This window comes from Callorhinchus milii, unplaced genomic scaffold (assembly GCF_018977255.1).
Source record: "Callorhinchus milii isolate IMCB2004 unplaced genomic scaffold, IMCB_Cmil_1.0 Scaffold4, whole genome shotgun sequence".
Taxonomy (NCBI): domain Eukaryota; kingdom Metazoa; phylum Chordata; class Chondrichthyes; order Chimaeriformes; family Callorhinchidae; genus Callorhinchus; species Callorhinchus milii.
The window spans coordinates 67,874,175-67,896,225 of NW_024704745.1; the positions used below are offsets into that span (position 1 = coordinate 67,874,175).

At 45.5% G+C, this 22,051-nt stretch overlaps 1 protein-coding gene across 1 annotated transcript in view; it reads right to left on the reverse strand.

The window, feature by feature from the left end:
- sacs (sacsin molecular chaperone) overlaps window positions 1–18,690 on the reverse strand; it is a 59,671-nt gene extending 40,981 nt beyond the window's left edge. The window contains exons 1-5 of the mRNA XM_007900654.2: window positions 18,588–18,690; window positions 11,247–11,397; window positions 9,771–9,861; window positions 7,408–7,493; window positions 1,234–1,345 (exon numbers count right to left, since the gene is read on the reverse strand). Coding sequence (XP_007898845.2) covers window positions 1,234–1,345; window positions 7,408–7,493; window positions 9,771–9,861; window positions 11,247–11,397; window positions 18,588–18,613 — 466 coding nt within the window. The 5' untranslated portion in view covers window positions 18,614–18,690. The remainder of the gene's footprint in view (window positions 1–1,233; window positions 1,346–7,407; window positions 7,494–9,770; window positions 9,862–11,246; window positions 11,398–18,587) is intronic.
- Between the last annotated feature and the right edge of the window lie 3,361 nt (window positions 18,691–22,051).

A 22,051-nucleotide genomic window follows, 5' to 3' on the forward strand; every position in this document is an offset into this window, starting at 1 on the left:
TCTCGCACGATCATCTCAGAAGCAGGAGTCAGTTGTCCTCTAATACTCGATATAGCAAAACCGTTACAAAAGTTGTTTAAAACAATTGCAACTATCGCATGAAACAACCTGAAAGACTCCGCCATCCGACATATGCTACACAACTGATTGCAGGAATAAGGGAATCGGATGGGGAATCAAGCTCACCAATAAGTCTTCTTCAACAACAGCAACAAGTTACATTTGCATAGTGCCTTTCAAGTCAGGAAGGTGTCCCAAGGCGCTGGACAGTCAGGGATCTGCTCCCGAGCTGGTGGTTGGGATCAGGAGGGGTGGAGGGCGGGGAGGGTAGGGGTAGAAGAGTGACCGAAGGCACGGTCGAAGAAGAGGTATGATCTGAAGACGAACAAGGAGGGGGCAAGGTGGAGAGATTGAGGTAGGAAGTTCCAGAGTTTCGGGGGCGTAGTGGCTGAAAATATGAGGCAAATTCGGCAACAATGCTGGGGATGTCAGGGAGCAGTCCTTCGATGAGATGTAAAACCGCGGTCCAGACAGAGCAGCCAAGACATAGGCTTGAGAACCAAACACTTGCTTGTTCAGGTGAATGTTAAAGGTCCCGTGGCACTATTTAAAAAGAGAAGGGAGTTTCTCCTGAGGTTCTCAACCACAAACCTCCAAATAAAATTGGTTATTCTCTTTATGGCTGTTTGGGGGTCATTGCTGTGCATAGACTGTTACCATGTGCGACGTAATTCCAAAGGGTAGGGGCAGAGAGGCTGAAGGCCCGACCGCCGATGGTGGGGCAGGCCAGGCGGGGCACATGGAGCAGGCCAGAGCACACTGAGCAGAGTCATCAGACAGGTGCATATGGAGTTAGCAGGTCACAGAGGTATGGAGGAGTCTTGAAGGTCAGGACGAGAATTTTGAACTCTCTTCTCTGGGGAATGGGGAGCCAGTGGAGCTGGGCAAGCAAGGGAGCGATAGGATCTTGGCACTTGGTGCGGGAGATGACATGAGCTGCAGTTCTGAATGATCTGCAGCTTGTGGAGGGAAGAGTTGGGAAGGCCGACACGCAGGGAATTAGCATATTCGAATGTAGATGTAATGAATGCGTGGATGAGGGTCTCAGTGGCGGCATGAGGGGAAAGGCACTGGCAGAGCCTCTTGCCTCTAACACTAACCAAAGCCAAGGTTTCCTTGTATTTAGCTGCAGAAAGTGGCTATAACCATGCTTGCTGATGGGAGGTTTCTTACCTTGATAGTCCGCCAGCGGTCTTGACCAGAGCGAGTCTGTTCCATATTCAGTCTCATCATACAAGAACTTGACCTCAGTTGCTCCAGCATCCTCTGCATTCTGGATCACCTCCTGCAGGCACAGAATCCAGCGTGGGTCAAGTTTGGCTTTCTTTTTGGAACAAAACCTCACCTCTTACAGTAGCATAACTAGGTAAACTATTGCGACATGCATCAGGCAGCACAGGGCAATCCTCCTGGGGGAGGAGAGGGGAGGAGGGAGGTAGACGGGGTTTCCTTGGAGCTGAGATGGCTCCAAGGTGACAACAGCAATTGAATGTCGGAATTCAGTGAATCCTCTGGGTAGTCTTAGTCACCCGAAGTCAGTTCCTGAGCTGGGCGGGTGCCCAATACGCCAAGGCCTTGCTGATAACAGACTAGCCAGCGTGGCAAGACTTGGAAGGATGGACCTACGGAGCACCGACATTATGTAAGGGCTCGCAATATAGTGAGACGACGGGGGTTGTGGTGGGGGCTGAAACAAAAATCATAATAGGCAGACGTCTGGGTTTAATGTCTCAGAGGCTGCATTATAAACAAAGCGAAAAAATATAGATCCACTTCTTTATCATAAAAGGTGTTTAAAATTATAAAAGGCTTTCAGGTTAACATAAATAGGCTGGGGAATCTGTAATCAGTGGACACAAATATAAGCTAGCAACTAGGGCATCTGAAAGAGAATTTAGGAGGAAACGACTTCACGCAGAAGATAGTGAGCTTGTGGAACTGGCTGCCTGAAGCGGTGGTTGAATCAGATATTATAGCTGCATTCAAGAAGAAGCTAGATCTTCACATGAGGGAGAGGGGAATCGAAAGGTACAAGAGGGCGCAAGGAAAGGGTGAACCCTCATGTGGTTGGGCTGGGTGGCCTGTTTCTGTGCTGCACATTCTTTGTAATCACATCCTTGGTCTCTCTGGCACAGATAAAACTGTTCGTTTCTATTTACTCTGAGGAGAACAGCGGTCTTAAACAGAGTGCGTCTATTCCACATTCAGTCTCATCATACAGGAATTGTATGTAGTTCACTCACTAAATATCAAGTATGTAGTTCACTCACTAAATATCAAGAAATTATATTCAGCATCACTGATTATACAATTAAGCAAAAAGCACTAATGAGTTAAAAAGAAGCAATGTTCAGATTGCTTCTTTTTTTATACGGAAACTTGAAACGTGAAACAGTAAAATTCAGCACATGTTTATTTCTGAGGTTTGAACATCTGAAGAACTGCGCAGTACATCACAAATCAATAATTCCTAAAATCACGCATTGACTCTCAGCTTGAATTTCAGCTCAGTACAGTGCTGCCCTGTGAATGCCAGTCACAAAAGCAGCTGACAAAATTATTTGGCCCACTGGGCATAACAATAGCAGAATGTGGGACGTTGCATTGAATCAAAGTCTGTTTGAGGGGCGAGTGGCAGCCTGGAGCTTTGACCACCCAGTGCGATGTTCTCAAAACAAACAGATTGAAACAAATGCACAAAGAGACAGCTGAACCAAGGAAAAAAATCATGTGAAGTGTGGGCAGTCAGAAATAGCACAGAAGATGACTTCAAATAGTCACACTGCACTGTAATAGAGAACATAGTGTTGGTGCTGTATTTATTATTTGACAGTCTACGGAACGGAAATGTAACATAACTCGGTCAGTTACATAACGAAGCCACTTCTGAGTGGTCTTCAGATCTGAGCATGGCATTAAACCAGCCATGGAGGCAAAAACAGGTAAACCAGGTGGAGTGAGCAAGGTGATAGAATATACAGTCCAGGGGCCAATGCAATGAACTTGTAAATAGGAAAGTGAGATAAGAACGAGAAAATGTCTTTCAGCAGAGACTTAGGAGAAAAAGTACATTCTGTGAAGCACTTTGAGACGTCACAAAGACATGATAAGGCACTATATCCAATGCAAGGATTATTATTATATTCGATATTTTCAACATTTCAGATTGTGCAGAACTTGGCAAGTTATTGAAGTCTTAATTTTGCAACCGTTTTGCAAAAAACCGTTTTGCAAACCGTTTGCAAAAAAAAAAAAAAAAAAAAAAAAAAAAAAATCGAAAAAAAAAAAAAAAAAAAAAAAAAAAAAAAAAAAAAAAAAAAAAAAACCGCGCCCCCCCCCCCCCCCCCAGGGCTCACATCAGAGCCCACTATGGTCCTGTTGGGTTCGATGCCCCAATCTGCGGGATAATGCCATCCACCTGACCGCTCGCTCCCGGTCCCCGCGTGCGCACTATGGCTGCCGCTTTGACCCGAGCCCCCTCACCCCCTCCCTCCTTCCCCCCTCCTCTCTCCCCCAAACCCTCCCCCCTCTGCATCTCTCCCGCTCTCTCCTCCTCTCTCTCCGTCCCTCTCGTCTTCTATCCCCACTTGACCCTCCCACAACCTCCCTCTGTTCCAGTCTGGGAATCCTCCGCCGGGCTCACCGCGGCACTCGGCGTTGGCTGTCCAGCAGCAGCCACACCGACTGCCCCATTCCCCACCACTCTCGCCAGCCACCCCGGACACAGACCCGGGGAGTCAACCTCTCCTCCCTCATCCCCATCTCCCCCACCCCTGCCTCACAACCTGGACCCCCCTCCCCTCCCACACACCCTTCTGTCAACCGCTCCCTCCACATCGGACTGCAAAATGTCCGCTCCCTCTGCAACAAGGCCCTGGTCATCAACGATCTCATCCTTGATGAGAACGTTGATATCATGGCCTTGACAGAAACGTGGCTCACCCCAGGCGACACCTTCCCCCTCACGGAGGCCACGCCACCCGGCTACACCTCCCACCACATCCCCCGCCCCAACCGCCGTGGCGGTGGTGTTGCCCTTATCTCAAGGACACCACTTGCCCTATCCCCCTACTCCTCTGGCTCTTTCCCCTCCTTCGAGCACCTCACCCTCTCCCACCCCTCATTCCTCTCCCTTAAAATCCTCCTCCTCTACCGGCCCCCTAAAACCTCTCCCACCTTCATCTCTGACATTTCAACACTCCTCACATCTCTTTGCCTCTCCTCTGATCGCCTCATCATCCTGGGCGACTTTAACCTACACTTCACCCCCTCCTGCTCCATCTCCACAGACTTCTCTTCCCTGCTCTCCTCACTCAACCTTTCCCTACACATAAACTCCCCCACTCACAGTCACGGCCACCCACTCGATTTGGTGATCACCCGGGGCCTCAGTGTCTCGGATGTCACTATTACCGACAAGGCCATCTCCGACCACTACTTCATCTCCTTCACCACCTCCACCCCCCTCCCCACCTCCACCAGACCCACCACCATCTTCTACCGCCCTTGGAAGAAGTTACCCCCACAATCCCTAACCGATGCCTTGGAGTCCTCTGAACTCCTCTCCCTCTGGCCTTCAACCCTCACCGACCCCTCTTCTCCTCTCTCCCTCCTCCACAATATCCTCTCCTCCACACTCGATACTCTTGCCCCCATCACTTCCCGCACTGTCTCCTACTCCCGCTCCTCCCCCTGGTACACCACCCACCTCCGCTCACTGAAATGCCAGGTGCGGGCTGCTGAGCGCACCTTTGTCAAATCCGGCTTAACGGTCCACCGACAAATCTGGCTGGACCTCCTCAAAATTTACCGCTCCACTCTAGCCTCGGCCAAGTCGTCCTTCTACTCCAGGATAATCCTGGAGGCGAAGAACAACCCCAGGCTACTGTTTTCCACCACATCCCGACTCCTCCGTCCCCCCCGCCACCCCGCGCAGGTCATCTCCTCCAACCTTCACTGCGAGGAGATGCTGGATTTCCTTGAATCCAAGATCAAGGGAATCCGCTCCGCGGTCACTTCCCCTCCAACTTCCACCCACCACCCACCCCTTCCCTCCCACACTCCGACTCCTACCCATCCTCCCCTACACACCTTCGTACCCGTTTCCCCACCCTCTGTCACTGAACTCATCCTATCCCTAAAACCAACCACCTGCTCCCTTGACCCCATCCCCACTCCACTCCTTATCTCCCAGCTCCATTTTCTTGCCCCACACATCACTGACATCATAAACCTGTCCCTCTCCTCTGGCTCTGTCCCCATTCCATTAAAAACTGCCATCATCACGCCCACCCTGAAAAAACCCTCCCTTGATGCGTCGCAGCTATCAAGCTACCGGCCCATCTCCAACCTCCCCTTTCTCTCCAAGGTCTTGGAAAGAGTTGTCGCCTCCCAACTGCGCTCTTTCCTCTCCACCCATTCTCTTTTTGAACCCCTTCAGTCAGGTTTCCGTGCTGCTCATAGCACAGAAACTGCCCTGGTCAAGGTCACCAATGATATCCTGACTATCTGTGACCAGGGCTCCCTCTGTCTCCTCGTCCTCCTCGACCTATCGGCAGCATTCGATACGGTCGACCACGCTATCCTACTCCACCGCTTGTCCTCCCACCTCAACCTTCAAGGCACTGTCCTTGAATGGTTTAGCTCTTACCTTTCCCACCGTCTTCACTTCGTCTCAACGAATGGCTTCTCCTCCACCCCCCGTACTGTCTCATGTGGTGTCCCTCAGGGCTCTGTCCTCGGTCCCCTCCTCTTCACCCTCTATATGCTCCCCCTCGGTGACATCATCCGCAAACATGGGGTTAACTTCCACATGTATGCGGATGACACCCAACTCTACCTTTCCTCCTCTACTCTCAACTCCACGACCACCGATGTCCTGACAGCCTGCCTGTCCGACATCGAGTCCTGGACGAGAGACAACTTTCTTCAGCTCAACGTGCGAAAAACCGAGGCCCTCCTGATTGGCTCACGTCAGCGCCTCCGCACCTCAGGCGCTGACACCATCAGCATCCAAGGCTGCACTCTCCACCTCTCAAAGCCAGTCAGGAACCTCGGCGTTTTGTTCGACCCTGAGCTGTCCTTTCTCCCTCACATCCGCACCACAACTGGCACCGCCTTCCATCACCTCCGGAATATCGCCAGATTACGGCACTACCTCACCCCTCACGCTGCTGAAACCCTGGTTCACGCCTTTGTCACCTCAAGGCTGGACTATGGGAACTCTCTCCTCGCCGGCCTTCCCGCCACCTCCCTCCACAAGCTGCAGGTCATTCAGAACTCTGCAGCTCGTGTACTGTCCCGCACCAGGCTTCGGGACCACATCACTCCCACCCTCGCTCGCCTCCACTGGCTCCCCATCCCCCAGAGGATTGATTTCAAGATCCTCATCCTCACCTACAAGGCCATTCACGGCCTTGCTCCCTCCTACCTCTCCAACCTACTATCCCCCTACCTACCTGCCCGTACCCTCCGTTCCTCTGGCTCCGGTCTGCTCCACGTCCCCCGCCCCAACCGCCCTACTATCGGTGGTCGGGCCTTCAGCCTCTCAGCCCCGAGGCTCTGGAACTCCATCCCCCAGTGCCTTCGCCTTGCTTCCTCCCTTTCCTCCTTCAAGGCCGGTCTCAAAACCTTTCTCTTTGACCGTGCCTTCAGCTCCCCTCTCGACTCTCTTCCTCCTCCTCGCTCCCTCCCTTCCCTCCCCTCACCCTGACCATTTCCCCCCTCCTCTCTCCCCTTCCCTCCCCTCACCCTGACCATTTCCCCCCTGCTCGGGTCATGACCCAACTGTGCAGCGCCTTGGGACGTCCTCCTGACGTGAAAGGCGCTCTATAAATGGAATCTTGTTGTTGTTGTTGTTGTTGTTTTCCTCCAAAAGAATTTATAGAAAGACGGCTTAAAAATTAAGAATTTGCTAACCTCTGCATAATTTGAAATACTAATAAAATAGAGTAAAACTAGACTCAGGTAGAACTTCTCTCCCCCTTTGGTCAGATCTCTGCTTGGAACCCACACCATACGAGCATTTTCTTCTCCCTCTGGCCTTTGCTTTAACTATTTTATTGAAGATTAGCTTATGAGGGGAATATAATGTCACAGTAGCGAAACACTTAGACCCCATTATCATTGATGGGACACAGGTTCAATGTCTCCAAACTGCTGAATTTCCTCTCCACCCTAGTCAATATCTGCTACAATCAGGTTCAGAACCACTGTAACCCGAGACACAATTTCAGCCGCTAGCAAAGTATAGAGGTGCAATTGTATCAAAACAACGTAGTGAAAGACTCAACATGGCACCTGATCATTGTAATGCCATTGGGCGGAATGCCCAAGAAAGATGCTTACCTTCAGAATCTGTCCTCCTTCGGGATACCGTCTCAGAATATCCTTAAGGAAATCTACGAGCGGTGGTGTAGTTTGTCCAAACCTGCCTGTTAAAATGGAAGGAAAAGCAGGATTCAAATTATGCAATGATTATTATTCATTATTATTCTGCAGCTGTGTTTTACCACAAGCTGTAAACACAAAACATTTCTGTGCTGGTGATGAAAGGGAACTTAACCACTTGAGCTAATGTACCTGGAAGGTTACATATCCTGTGGTTCACCACAATGTCACACATTCACAAGCAAGTTGTTTGCGTTCCTTTCTTTAGTGGTATTGTACTTGACTTCACAAATAAAGCTAGTTGAAGGGTAGATTAATTGCTAAGAGGTCTGCAATTCTCCCTTATTGAAGGAGTTGACAGATCCACGGCAGTACACTGATTGTTTACACCAGTCAATGGGGATCGAGCAGGAGAGTGGGATTAGAATCGGTAGCTCATATGAAGAAATATAGTAGCAGAAACATAACGGGCCAAATAGCTTGTTTTGTAGCTATAAGATTGATTCTTTCATGGGTCTTTGATTCTATTGCTTGATGTCACAATCATTGGCATCTTCCCACTGCACCCAAGAAAGACTTAGAAAGGTTTCCAGCCATGTTTTCAGGAAGAAATTACAGACCAAGAAACAGCCATTTGTGCCATCAAACCCATTTCTTCAAAAGCCCCCACCAAATCCACCCCATCACTGACACCACGCCACTCCTATCATTAAGAGAAACTGTTATAACAGAGATATTCCTTGAACCATTGACACAACTCAACTATAGATTCCTTCCCTCCAATGATGCCTTCCCAAGTAACAACAACAAGATTACATTTGTATAGCGCCTTTCATGTCGGGAGGACGTCCCAAGGTGCTGGACAGTATACAGCATTTCAGACCCAAGCTGGGGTTAGCGGTGACCGATGGCATGGTCGAAGAGGAGGATTTTGAGACGTGACTTGAAAAAGGCTAAGGAGGGGACGAGGCAGAGTGATTGGGGGATGGAATTCCAGAGGTTGGGGGCAGAGTGGCTGAAGGCTCTCCCGCCAATGGTGGGGCGAGTGGGTCGGGGGACATGGAGCAGGCCGGAGCCGGTTGAGCGGAGGGAGTGGGCAGGTTGGTAGGGAGTTCCAGGCAGGGCGAAACCTTGGGCAAGTTTCCTTACTCCACATGCCTAATAATAATCCCTCCAAAAAAAACCAAAAACAATAATTAAATTGGTCATTTTCAATCTACGACTGTTTGTGGGACATTGCTGTGCGCAATTGGCTGCCGCGTTCGCCCACAAATATACAGTCAATTCACTTTACAGTGTGTTCTGTGAAGCGCTTTGGGACGTCCTCCTGACGTGAAAAGCGCTATATCAAATGCAAGGATTATTATTATTATTATATTATTATTAGGAAGTCACAGAGCTAGGGTGCGGCGAGGTCATGGAGGGCTTTGTAGGTGAGGACCAGGATCTTGAACTGGATCCACTGAAGGACAGGGAGCCAATGGAGTCGGGCGAGAATGGGTTCACGGAGTTTGGTGCAGGAGAGGACACGGGCTGCAGAGTTCTGGATTATCTGCAGCCTGTGGAGGAAGGAGTTGGGAAGGTCGACAAGCAGGGCGTTTGCATAGTCGAGCCTGGAGGTGATGAAGGCATGAACAAGAGTTTCAGCGGCTTGAGGGGTGAGGTAGTGACGGAGTTGGGCGATGTTACGGAGGTGAGGGAAGGCAGAGCAGGTCGTGGCTTGAATGTGGGGAAGAAAAGACAGTTGAGGGTCGAACAAGATGCCTAGGTTCCTGCCTGGCCTGGTGAGATGTAGTGTGCAACCATGGAGGTTGATGCTGCCAGAGCCTGAAGTGCAGAGGCTCTGGCCTGAGCCAATCAGGAGGGCATCAGTTTTGTTCACATTCAACTGTAGGAAGTATGCCCTCATCCAGGACTTGATGTCCGACAGGCAGTCTGTCAGAACAGCAGTGGTCCTGGAGTTGAGGGTGGAGGCAGAAAAATAGAGTTGGGTGTCATCCGCATACATATGGAAGTTGACCCCATGTCTGTGGATGATGTCACCAAGGGGGAGCATGCAGATATTAAAGAGGAGAGGACCAAGGTCAGAGCCCTGGGGGACGCCAGAACTGACAGTGCGGGGGCTGGAGGAGAAACCATTAGAGGCAACAAAGTGGAGATGGTGAGAGAGATAGGAATCAAAGCAGGTAAGGGCAGGTCCGCAAAGATTAAGTAAAGAGGAGAGGTGGTGTATGAAGTAACTCTCCATAGAACAGTATTTGCATGTATTGGAGTTAAGAAACATGGCACCAATGTCTGCACGAACAAGTTAAATTTATTACCTCCTCCTCGTAAGCCTCTTCCCTGCAGTGTCAAATTAATCTCATGATTTCCGGATCGTACCAGGCTTGCAATTTGATTGGAGTTGTACAACTGTAGGAAAGAACAGATCACAGAAGGAACAGTACTAAGAGTATTAGTCAGATTATGTCAAAATCAATGTCAGGAGAACAGGCCTAATTCAGTTCCCTGGTGAACTAGCAACAATGAGCCTTCTATCAAATCCTCTTAATAAATGTTATTCAGTAAGAAGCTTAGTAGAAGGAGATAGGCTTCACATCAAAAAGCATGAACACTTAGCTTGTACCAAATATGTTTGTTTTCATGGGATTCATTTGATTTTTCCAAAAGAGAACCTAATCCAATATAAACTAAAATGAGAAGTTTGCTGCAGTGGAAAGTACTCACTTTGCGCAGAAACAGCAACACAATTAAACAACAACAATAACTTGGATTTATATAGTGCCCTCCGCGCCGGACGGCATTTCAGAGCGCTTCACAGTAATGGATCCTGGGGCCGAGCCAGGGGGAGGGGGATGGGGAGGAAGGTGACCAAAGGCACAGTCGAAAAGAAAGGTTTTCAGCCGAGACCTGAAAATAGGAAGAGACAGTATTGGACTGACATTTCATCCAATGGCCATGGGGAGGGGTGCAGCTAGAGACAAATTCTCTTTTCGATGAACATTTCAGTAAACAATGTTTAATAAATGAATTCAAAAAGATTTTTAAACATTCCCCAAAATGCAAACAGTATTCCCCACACTCACTTTCTGCCTCAAGAAAGAGTAGTTTACAAATTATAAGGGAAAAAGCTATCTCACTGTATATGCACTGTAATAGGAGTTTGTCATTCAGTCCATGAAACCTCATGGGGCATTTTAGATTGTGGTAGATCTTTTAATCCCATTTCTCTGTCTTTATCCATTTCTTAATACCTTATTCTGAAGTATTGTCTGCCTGTCACCTCAATCATTTCTCCTTTGCTCCAAATACATTGAAATTTGTTGTGCTCAAATCATAACTCGCTATTCCTTTCCCATACAACCAAAGCTAGGGATCACTTGTAGATATATACGTACAATTGTATGTACATATATAAATACAGGGTAAACTAGAATACAAGAAGATATATGCATCTTGTATTATAGTTTGCCCTGGCGGTGTACTGGCCTAGAGGCTGTCAGCTTTTATTTGGGTTTCTCAATTAAAAGAAAAAATTAATATTTTTTTGAGGAGGCTAAACAGTAAAAACCTTAAGTCTAACAAACCACTCAAGAACCTTTAATTTGTTGCCAGTAAACAGATCTATGTTGCTTACACCATTCATTGAATTCCCAAACTACCCCCTGAGCAAGTGCCCTCTGTGTGGACAGTGCATTTGAAACCTCTGCAGGTATGAGTTTTGTGCTTTAAAGCATTCACATAGAATGACTGCACAACCATCTGTGTATGTGTATGTAATTCAAGGTCAATCTTACCTCTTTCCCATTGTAGAGAAGCCGCTGTTCAGCAACAGGGAAATCTGTTTCTGTGTAGATCAACTCCTTGATATCATGGATTGCAGCGGAAGGAGCAACCTCATACACTCTGCTCCCAATGTATTCATGTAGAATGACCACCCTTGACAACCTTTAAGCAAGCAATGCGCACACTTAACACCACACAACAAAACTTTCCTCATACAACCGCCATTGCCTCACACCACAAGCTGCCAAAACCCTCATACATGCATTCATAACATCCAGACTCGATTATGCAAACTCCCCAACTCCTCCCTCCGTAGGCTGCAGATCATCCAGAACTCTGCAGCCCATGTCCTCTTCTACACCAGGCTCCACCACCATATCACCCCCATCCTCGCCTGACTCCACTGGCTTCCCATCACACAGAGGGTACAGTTCAAGATCCTGGTCCTCACTTTCAAAGCCCTCCATGGCCTTGCATCCTCTAACTCCGTGACCTCCTAACCTGCCCTACCAACCTGCCCGCTCCCTCCGTTCTGCGGACTCCGGCCTGCTTCACGTCCCCCGCCTCACCCTCGGCGGACAAGCCTTCAGCCACTCTCTAGAACTCCATCCCGCAGTCCCTCAATCTCGCCCGCTCCCTTGCCTTCTTCAAGACCTGTCTCAAAACCCTCGTCTTCGACCGTGCCTTCGGTTCTCCTCCTTCCCCCACTGCCCTCTACCCTCCCAGATCCCAACTTCTAGCTCGGGTTTGAAACACTGATTGTTCAGCATCTAGGGACGTCCTCCCGACGCGAAAGGTACTATATAAAAGTAATTTTGTTGTTGTTGTTGGGACCATATAGAGGGAAGAAAAGCTACTGTCACAGCAATCAGTCTTCAGATCTGACTGGGTCCCACATTACATATGAGTATCATCTTTATTCCAAAATCAGTTTTTTTAAAATCTTTTATACAGTGAGGCCTGACAGCTAGCTCAAAATTACAGCATAGGAAAAGGACATTGAACCCAGTGAATTCAAGCTGCTGATGTGCATATTTAAAATGAATTAGAAGTTGGTCTCATTTTCAGTCTGTCAGAAGGTTGTTTCTTCTGTTGTCCTGTCCTACAATTCCCCAGATTAATAACATTGAAAGTTCAATTACTAGCTGTGTGTGGGACATTGTCAAGCATAAATTGGCTGCTATATTTGCTTACCACTACACAGTCATTGCAGAGAGCATTAAAGCACTTTGAGACGTTTCAGCGTGATGAGGTTATATCAAATGCAAGGACCATCACTTTACAACAACAACTTGCATTTATATAGGGTTTATATACCCTCATGAAGGGTGGCATCCCAGAGCACTGTTACCATAAATAAATCAGTCTCTTTTTTCGACTCTCATTTTCACCTTTTCTTCCGTTTGTATTTTATTGAGCTTTATCCTTCCGCACTTTCTGCTCATGCACTGTTCCATCATGGGGTTGGTTCCAAAGTTTACTGGGTCCCACAGATTTTATTGAACCTGGTCATACAAGAATGCAGGTTGTATGACCAGATGTGAGGGCATTGTGGGCAGCACTGGGCAGCAATGCTCAACATAAATAAAGGCATTTTAATAAAAAGCCGTCATGCAAAAACAAATCAGAAGTTCCATGGTATAAATAGATGGTGCCCCGGGGGAAAATGAGAATAACTAACACTTGACTCATAAGTTATCATAACTCACTCAGTATTTCTGCTCATGTAAGTCATAAACCTGGGTAATTTCCAGAATGTTTATGACATTTCTGCAGTATCCTGCTACAGATCTTTTGCAGCATTGGTATCTGATAAAGGGGAGGGGGGTTGGGGGTGGGGGGCGAAGGAGAAACTGTGCGAGTGACAGCATCTATCCTAGGATTCCCAGCACAGACAGACTTTCACGTGGAACAGTAGTTAATGTAGCTTAGAACAACACAGCAAAACCATCAGTTTTCACGGACTAAAATCATTGATTTTGGAAATTCAATTGTTTCCTCGGTCCAAATGAAATATAGATTCCACCTTCAGCTGAATCCATTGCCAACGAAAACTGTTTAGCAATGCATTTATTTTAGATATTCTTTCAGGATAACAACAACTTAAATATGCCGTCTTTCATGAAGTTAAATGTGCCAAAGAAATTTAAAGGCGGACTGGGAGCGCAAGCTGGATAATAATAATAATCCTTGCAATAATCCTTGGATTGGTGAGAGGGGAAGGGGTAAGAGGGAAATGATTGAAAGAACAGTCAAAAATGTATCATTAATGAATCCTGTTATAAATGTCATTTTGTGGGACTTTTCCCACACATCAGCAGATGGTTGGTACAATCCTGATATCAACATAAATACAATCACTATACTTTACAGTAAAATGCTCTGAAGTGCTTTGAGACATGGACAATGTGATACAGTAATAATAATCATCCTTGCATTTGGTATAGCGCCTTGCTTTGACAAAATGTCTCAAAGCGCTTCACAGTTTTCTTCTATAAAGTATAGTCAATGTATATTTCGTAGCTGAACACGCCAGCCAATTCACCTACAAACAGTCATGAAGTGAATGACCAATTTTATCAGGGGGAATGTTGACCAGGACATACGAAGATGGGAACAGGAGTGGGCCGTTCAGCCCCTTATGCCTATTCCGACATTCTATTAGATCACGGATCATGATACTGGAAGAAAACTTCCTTCACTTTTTGAATAGTGCCATGAGATTTTTAATATCCACCTGAACAGACCGGCCTTGGGTTAATGACTCATCCAATTCAGCGCTCCCCCAGGACTGCATTGGAGTGTCAGCCTACATTATGTGAGTTCAAAAACCTGATATGGAGCTTGAACCCACAACTTGTTTTACAGAATATTGCTGTAAAGTGTATTGACACTGTACTTATATTGATATCAAGATATCAACGTCCACCATCCTCCTCAACAGGAGAAAATGCTATCAACTGAGTCAGGCCGATATCAGGCACCAGGAACTGCAGTAGTAACACATTGGTTCAAGTGACTATTGAAAGTATATCAACTTTGACATTTAAAAGGAAATTAGATAAACAGCTGAAGTTATCATGGGATGTGGAAAAGAGTAGGACATCAGATCAGAGTAGAGCACAGCCTTCCGGGAAGGAAGGCAGGACAGCATACATATGTGAATGTGCCGAAATTTCCAAAATTCTATAAAATATTCAGTGTGCCTGCTTTAAAAAGATAATCTGGAGAATCAGAACTGGGCTCTGGTGTGTAAATGTTAGAAACTGTTAGCACCAGTGCACACAGGAAGGAAATCCCAAGGAATTGTAAATCGTTTTGAGCTACAAAAGCCACCTCCAGAGAGTGACTGTTTCAGCCTTTCCTTCCTCAACAACAACATCCATTCATATAACACCCTTCACTTAGAGTAACATCTCAAAAACATTTCACACAGATGGTACCGGACACCAAATAAGAGTTGGAGGTAGGCACGGTCAAAGAACTGGCTCTTAGAAAGTGAGAAATCCTTATAAACTTTGCAGCCTCAGGAATGGGTTTAATTTTTGCTGTGTTTTACTGTTCCCTGCGCATTGTTTAAAATCTACATATTGATTGAAATGGATGAAACAGGTTCTAGAGATGCCTACAACATTGATTCTTTAACCTTTAGGCATTGCGTGATTTGCAGCTTTTCTGTCCTTTTTCAATCACTACACTTTACAGGACATTCTGTAGTGCGCTTTCAGCTAACCACCTGACATGAATCGCGCTAAATCAAAAGCGTGGTTTATTATCGTTTTATTATTATTATTTGCTCCAATGAATCTTAGAAAAAAAATCACTTTGGACTTCACTGGATTCTTGGAATGTACTCAGTTTGTTATTGCATCTGATATACACCCAGACTATTGATAGTGATCAACAAAAACTACAACAGCCCTCAAAGTAACACTTACACAAACCAAAATGTACAACCGAGCTGTGTAAGATCACTCTTAGGAAGTACATCAATACAAGAACAAAGAGGTAAAGGTAAATGAATTAATTAAGCTGCAGTGGGAGTATTGTGTCCAGTTTTTGACCACCCCTTTATAGGAAGAGAACTGGTGCAGCAGTTACAATGAGCAATATTATGAGGGGGATTGTTGGCTAGAACAAAAGGAGAAATTCTCTTCTTTTGTTAATTATATAAGTAAAGGTACATGTAATTATCTTTCTACACACTATTTATGCATAGTGCATAATATATTATAAAATATTATGGAGTCCTGTAGCTCAGTGGTTTAGAGCACGCACCTGGCAAGGGAGAGATCAGGATTCAATTCCCAGTAGGGCGAAACCTTGAGTAAGTTTCCTTACTCCACATGCCTGATAATAATCCCTCAAGAAAAAAAAAATAAATTGGTCACTTCAATCCGTGACTGTTTGTGGGACACTGCTGTACGCAATCGGCTGCCGCGTTTCGCCCACAAAATATGCAGTCAATTCACTTTACAGTATATTCTGTGAAGCGATTTGAGAAGTCTAGAAGACATGAAAAGCCCTGTATCAAATGCAAGGATTATTATTATTATTATTAATTAGCTGCTATGTTCACACACGCATGCCCGCACACACATTTACTACACTACATAGTAAAATGGTGTGAAACGCTTTGAAACATTTTGAAAACAAGATAAGCTTATATCGAATGCAAAGTATATTCTTTTTATCAATATTGTTAATTATTATTCCAGAATTTTCAAAAATAAAATCAGGCACCTGATGTTCTGAAACTTTTCCAATAGAATGAAACTGTAAGTGATAGAGGGTTTTAAAATTATGAAAGGATTTGATGAGGTGGATATCGATCAAGCTGTCCGTGAGTCCAAAACAAGTCCAAAATAAATATGGGGTCACTTGTGTAGCTGTTTGTGGGATATTGCTGTGCACACACCTGCTGCCACATTTTGCCCACAAAATACACAATCAATCCACTTGACTGAATATCCTGTAAAGTGCTTTAAGACGTCTCAAAGACGTGATGAAGCACTGTATCAAATGCAAGGATTATTAATATTATTTATACAGGATAACCAGCAGGAAATCAAAAAGGGAGTTCAGGAGGAATGTCGTCACACAAAGGATGGTAAGAATGTGGAACTCACTGCTGGAAGCTGTGGTTGAAGCAAAAGTATCAGCGTATTTCAGATGAAACGCTTTCACGTCACGACTTTGCAAAGTGCTTCCCAGGATTTTATGTGAAATGTAGTAACTGTACACTGTCTAGGTGAACAAGACAGCTAATTTGTGCACAGCAAAGTCCCACAAACAGCCGTGAAGTGAATGATTAATTTTGCATGAGGGATTATTGCCCAAAACAACTTTTTGAATAGTGCCACAGGATGTTTATGGAGTCCTGTAGCTCAGTGATTAGAGCACTCGCCTTGCAAGCGAGACACCTGGGTTCAATTCCAGGCAGGGCGAAACCTTGGGCAAGTTTCCTTACTCCACACGCCTAATAATAATCCCTCCAAAAACAAAAAAACAATAATAAATTGGTCATTTTCAATCCATGACTGTTTGTGGGACACTGCTGTGCCAATTGGCTGCCACGTTTCGCCCACAAATATACGGTTAATTCACTTTACAGTCTGTTCTGTGAAGTGCTTTGAGACGTCGAGAAAACGTGAAAAGCGCTATATCAAATGCAAGGATTATTATTATTATTATTATTATTATAACGTCCCGAGGCAGAAGGGACCTCGGTTTTGCATCTCATCCAATGGATGGCACCTTCAACAATGCACCGCCCCCACAACACTGCACTTGAGTGTCAGCCTAGACGATGCGAGCTCAAATGTCTCAATATGAACCCACAACTTTTGTACTCAGAGGTAAGAGTGCTATCAACTGACACCCTGTTATATCACTGGAAGCAAAAAAAAATGACAATTCCTCTATAATTGGTTCCCAAATGTCTGCCAGTCCCATTTTGGGGTCCTTGGGTCATGACTGATGTCAGTTCCTGTCAGCTTCCATGGACTTCCCTGTATTAATAATTGTTTACCTACAAGTATGTATGGTTGAAAATTCTGTTCTTTGGTGATGTCAGCCACTAAAGGGATTTCCCATTATAATCATTAAATGCAAAAGATGCTACGCAGGACAGTGAATAGAATTTTTACCCACCATTCACTACGATTGGTATCAACCCCTATGTGAAGGTCTACTGAGGTGTCAACATTATTGGCAGTAGATCAAACGCAAAAGATTATCGTTGTCACGATCCAGGGGAGGGAGCTTTACTCTGCACCTGGTTCCAGCTGCATCTCGGCAAAGGGATCATACAAAGTGATAATAATCCTGAATAATCCTTGAATTTAATATAGCGCCTCATCACGTTGTTGAGACGTCTCAAAGCGCTTCACAGAATATAATAATCCTAAATAGTAATCCTCGCATTTGATACAGCGCTTTTCACGTCTTCTAGACGTCTCAAAGCCCTTCACAGAATATACTGTAAAGTGTACAACCTATTCACAGAATATATTGACTGTATTTGCGGGTGAAACGCGCAGCCAAGTGCGCACAGCAGTGTCCCACAAACGGTCTTGGATTGAGTGACCACGTATTTTTTTGAGGCACGCTTGCGGGGCGAACGTGCTAACCACTTAGAGTGGAAAAAGCAGAGTTCTGCTCTGCAGTTCCTCAGCTCCGTGAACATAAACCACTAAAATCATCCGTAAGCATCGATTTCTTCTTGAAAAAAATAAGGAACGATTTGAGTAATACCAAGCTGCTAAATGGGAGTGACAAGCGCTCTCTACAGCCAATCCTGGTGCCACAATATCTGGGCGCTGTGCCAACTTCAACACTTGCAAAGAAATGAACAATATCCCAAATTATTTTTTTCAATGGGGGAGGGGGGGAGGGAGGGAAGAGGGTCAGCAAGAGGGTGGGGGAAGTGTTATAAATCTTTTACTCTCACGTCTCCACCGCAGACCTCTACCACATTTGTTTTTTTCTTAAAAAACAAAGAGGGATCAGAGTTTTGCTGGATTTGCAGCTCACGTTACCGTTACTTTCATTCAAACTCAGCCAACCAGAGATGGTCTCTTTGAGTTTGATCTTGATCTTGAGCTTTGCTCCTCCAATCCTGGGCTGAGGGAGGGAAGGAGGGAGGGAAGAGTGTTTGAAACCAGCCAGACACCAGGACTTTTTCAAACTCCTTTCTTTTTTTGTGGGGAAAAAGACATTTTGGTATAATTTACAGCCTCAGCTTCTGTAGAAACTTCTCAAAGCGCTTCACGACGACTTTTAAAACTTTTTTGTTGGCAAAATTAAAAGGCTTTTTTTGTTGTTGCTGTTGCAATGTATGTGAACCATACCTGGATCCAGGGGGGTGTTTTTCCATCTTATCCCTCCTGTAGATCGTTGCTGAGAGCCCGGAGGAGACACATCAGGGTGTGGGGTGGGGGGGTCGATGTGTTTTATGCAAAGCAACCAATTCCACCAAACAAACTGTGGAGAATAGGAACCTCAGCGATCCATCACCTCCGCTATGTCCCAGAGCAGCTGATCTACACCCAGAGCAGCTGATCTACACCCAGAGCAGCTGATCTACACCCAGAGCAGCTGGTCTACACCCAGAGCAGCTGATCTACACCCAGAGCAGCTGATCTCCACCCAGAGCAGCTGATCTCCACCCAGAGCAGCTGGTCTACACCCAGAGCAGCTGGTCTACACCCAAAGGAGCTGGTCTACACCCAGAGTAGCTGATCTCCACCCAGAGTAGCTGATCTCCACCCAGAGTAGCTGATCTACACCCAGAGCAGCTGATCTACACCCAGAGCAGCTGATCTACACCCAGAGTAGCTGATCTACACCCAGAGTAGCTGATCTACACCCAGAGCAGCTGATCTACACCCAGAGCAGCTGATCTACACCCAGAGCAGCTGATGTACACCCAGAGCAGCTGGTTTATTCAGTCAAACCCTTGCCGCGGTTGCCCATTCCCTCCTCTAATCTTCCCTGTTTTCCTATGTTTCCTATGAAATCAGAAGAGCTCTCCGCAGCTTTGCCACTCGCTCAGGTCCTGCAGACTCCCCTTAACGGTGCCCTCTCCTCTCCTCTCCCCCCGATCTTCAGCCCCAGCACAGGTCCACGATTCTGCAAGAGAGAGAGAGAGAGAGAGGGAAAAGAGGAAATCATTCTGAGTCAGGGAGTCAGTCACTTCCTGCTGCAGTCACCGCACATCTGAATGTGATGCTAATTATAAGTTACAGATCAGATTCCTGTCCCAGGGAAAGCCCTGCTTTGCCTCCTGGTGATTGTAGTTCCTCCCCCAGTGATCTGCAAGGCAAGCAAGTTTAATTTGCAAAATAAAAGACCCTGTTTTTTAAATATTCCTTCCATCCTTTCCACTGTAGAGTCCTGTAGCTCAGTGGTTAGAGCACTCGCTTTGCAAGTGAGAGACCTGAGTTCAATCCCAGGCACAGGGCGAAACCTTGGGCAAGTTTCCTTACTCCACACACCTAATAATAATCCCTCCAAAAACAATAATAAATTGGTCATTTTCAATCTACGACTGTTTGTGCGACATTGCTGTGCGCAATTGGCTGCCGCGTTCGCCCACAAAAAATATACAGTCAATTCACTTTACAGTGTGTTCTGTGAAGCGCTTTGGGACGTCCTCCTGACTTGAAAAGCGCTATATCAAATGCAAGGATTAGTATTATTTATTATTATTATTACTTGTTGCTCTGTTAAAGCTTATACTGTTTGAGCTGGTTAGACTCCAGCAGTTACCCCAACACACACTCTGAGGTCCCCAAGCCTTGGCTCTTGCCAACCTGCGCCTAATTCTTTCTGGAATTAGGTAAGCAGGATGGGCAAATGCTGCAGCCAATTTGCACACAGTCATGTCAAACAAACAACGAGGAGATGAATGACCAATTTTAACTGGAAGATTTGTTGGTCCAGGCAAACTCATTTCTCTTTTCGGATAGCGGCCATGGATTGTTTAAAGTCCACCTGACACGCAGACAAGACCTCAGTTTAACATCTCACCTGATGAGCGGCATCTCCAGCAATGCAGCGCTCCCCCAACGTGTCAGCCGAGATAGACTATCAGCTCAAAGTCCCCAATGAAGGCTTTCAATACACAACCTTCTGACCCACAAGTGCGATTAACTGGGCAAAGCTGGCACTTGAGAAGCCTTTTTCGCTCTGTGGGATGGTTTGTATTTTGCATTGGCAAATATTTCTTTGTCCAAAAATAAATTTCTCTGATCATGCTTATTATTACATATTATATTTTATGTAAAAACTTGTAAGTGTTTGGTGCAATTTTTGTTTCAATTGACTGAATGTTTATATGGTCTGTGGTGCAAACATATCCAAATAAGTCAAGTTCCTAGACATCTTGATCCAAGTATAAACCTGTTTGACATTGAGTTATTGCCAGGAACAGTACAATCGAGGAATGGATTGTCTTCTCTCATATTGACTGGATTTATAACCACCAAACAAATTAAAAATGTCCAGCATCCTCTTTCATCTGCTTCCCCCTTGCCAAAAACATTCAAAGGTGGACAAATTAAATGCAGCGAGATGAAACACCAAATCAGATCAGCACTGAAATAGTACACACTTGGTTCATGTACTCAAGGCATTGATTTAGCAAATTGGGTCAGTAAGGCTTTCTATCTGTTCAATGCACACTAACAATTTTCCAACTTCCATGTGGATCAATCCCTATTAATATTTTTCAGGTCAGAATCCTTGTCTACATTATGGTCGAACTAGGCTTCTTTCAGAGTCTGAAGTGCACAGGACTCAGAACTAGATCGGAGGAGCCTGTATTACAATGATCGATGACAAATTTCAGCCAGTGAAAAAATGACTTAGATTCATTGAATGGATTTGGGAATATTTATAGATGGATACAGTGCACTGATCTTTCTTTCAATTTCTCTGAAGAAGCATCAAGTATGGCCTTTAAGGTTTTCTACTTTACCCCAATTTTTCTCCTTCCCTTTACAATTACCTCAATAAGTTGTCAGCCATGGATAGAAAACTGCAGCTTCAGTTTATCTATAGCCTAAATTAGAGAAGCAAGAAAGAAATTGGCAGCCACAACAACTTTGTATAGTGCCCTTCACACGGGGTAGCATCCCAGAGCGCTTCACAGCGGTGGAGTCTGACAGTGAGCAGTATCTTTAAGGTTCTGCCCATCAGTAGTCAAAGCCTCACTCAGGCTTCATCATTTAATGCCTTTGCCCAAGCAATCTTGAAGCAAACACACATGCATATGTTTTATCAGGCAATAGCATTTTGGGAATCCAGCAGCAGAATGAAGTACTCCCAGGACAAATAGTGCCTCAATGTCAGACTTTATTTAAACAATTTTTCCAGATCAATGTTATCAATGGCCTTCATTACTTAAAAAGGTTCTATCGGGTTTTCATGAAGTCTCCTCTTTTTCAATCAGAAAAATCCCAACTTCCTTAAACTTTCCTCACAAGTGTGATTTCTATGACAGGGTGCCATAAAGATAGAACTGCATAGAATGAGGCGGCATGTCAACAGGCTATTCAACCAAATAGTCTGTACCAGAGTCTGCACTCCACACAAGTCTCCACCCATAGTATTCCCCTCTCTGATACCCCTCTATCCCTGCTCCCTCATGTATGTATCACTTTCCTCTTAAATCCTTTGCCCTACACAATAGTTTATCAACAGCAATAATACTCTTCCCTTGATATTGTAACCAACACTTCATATGGGGACAGGGGAACATGCCATTACCTTATTTATACAGCACAACATTACTTTAGATTCATTTGTATTT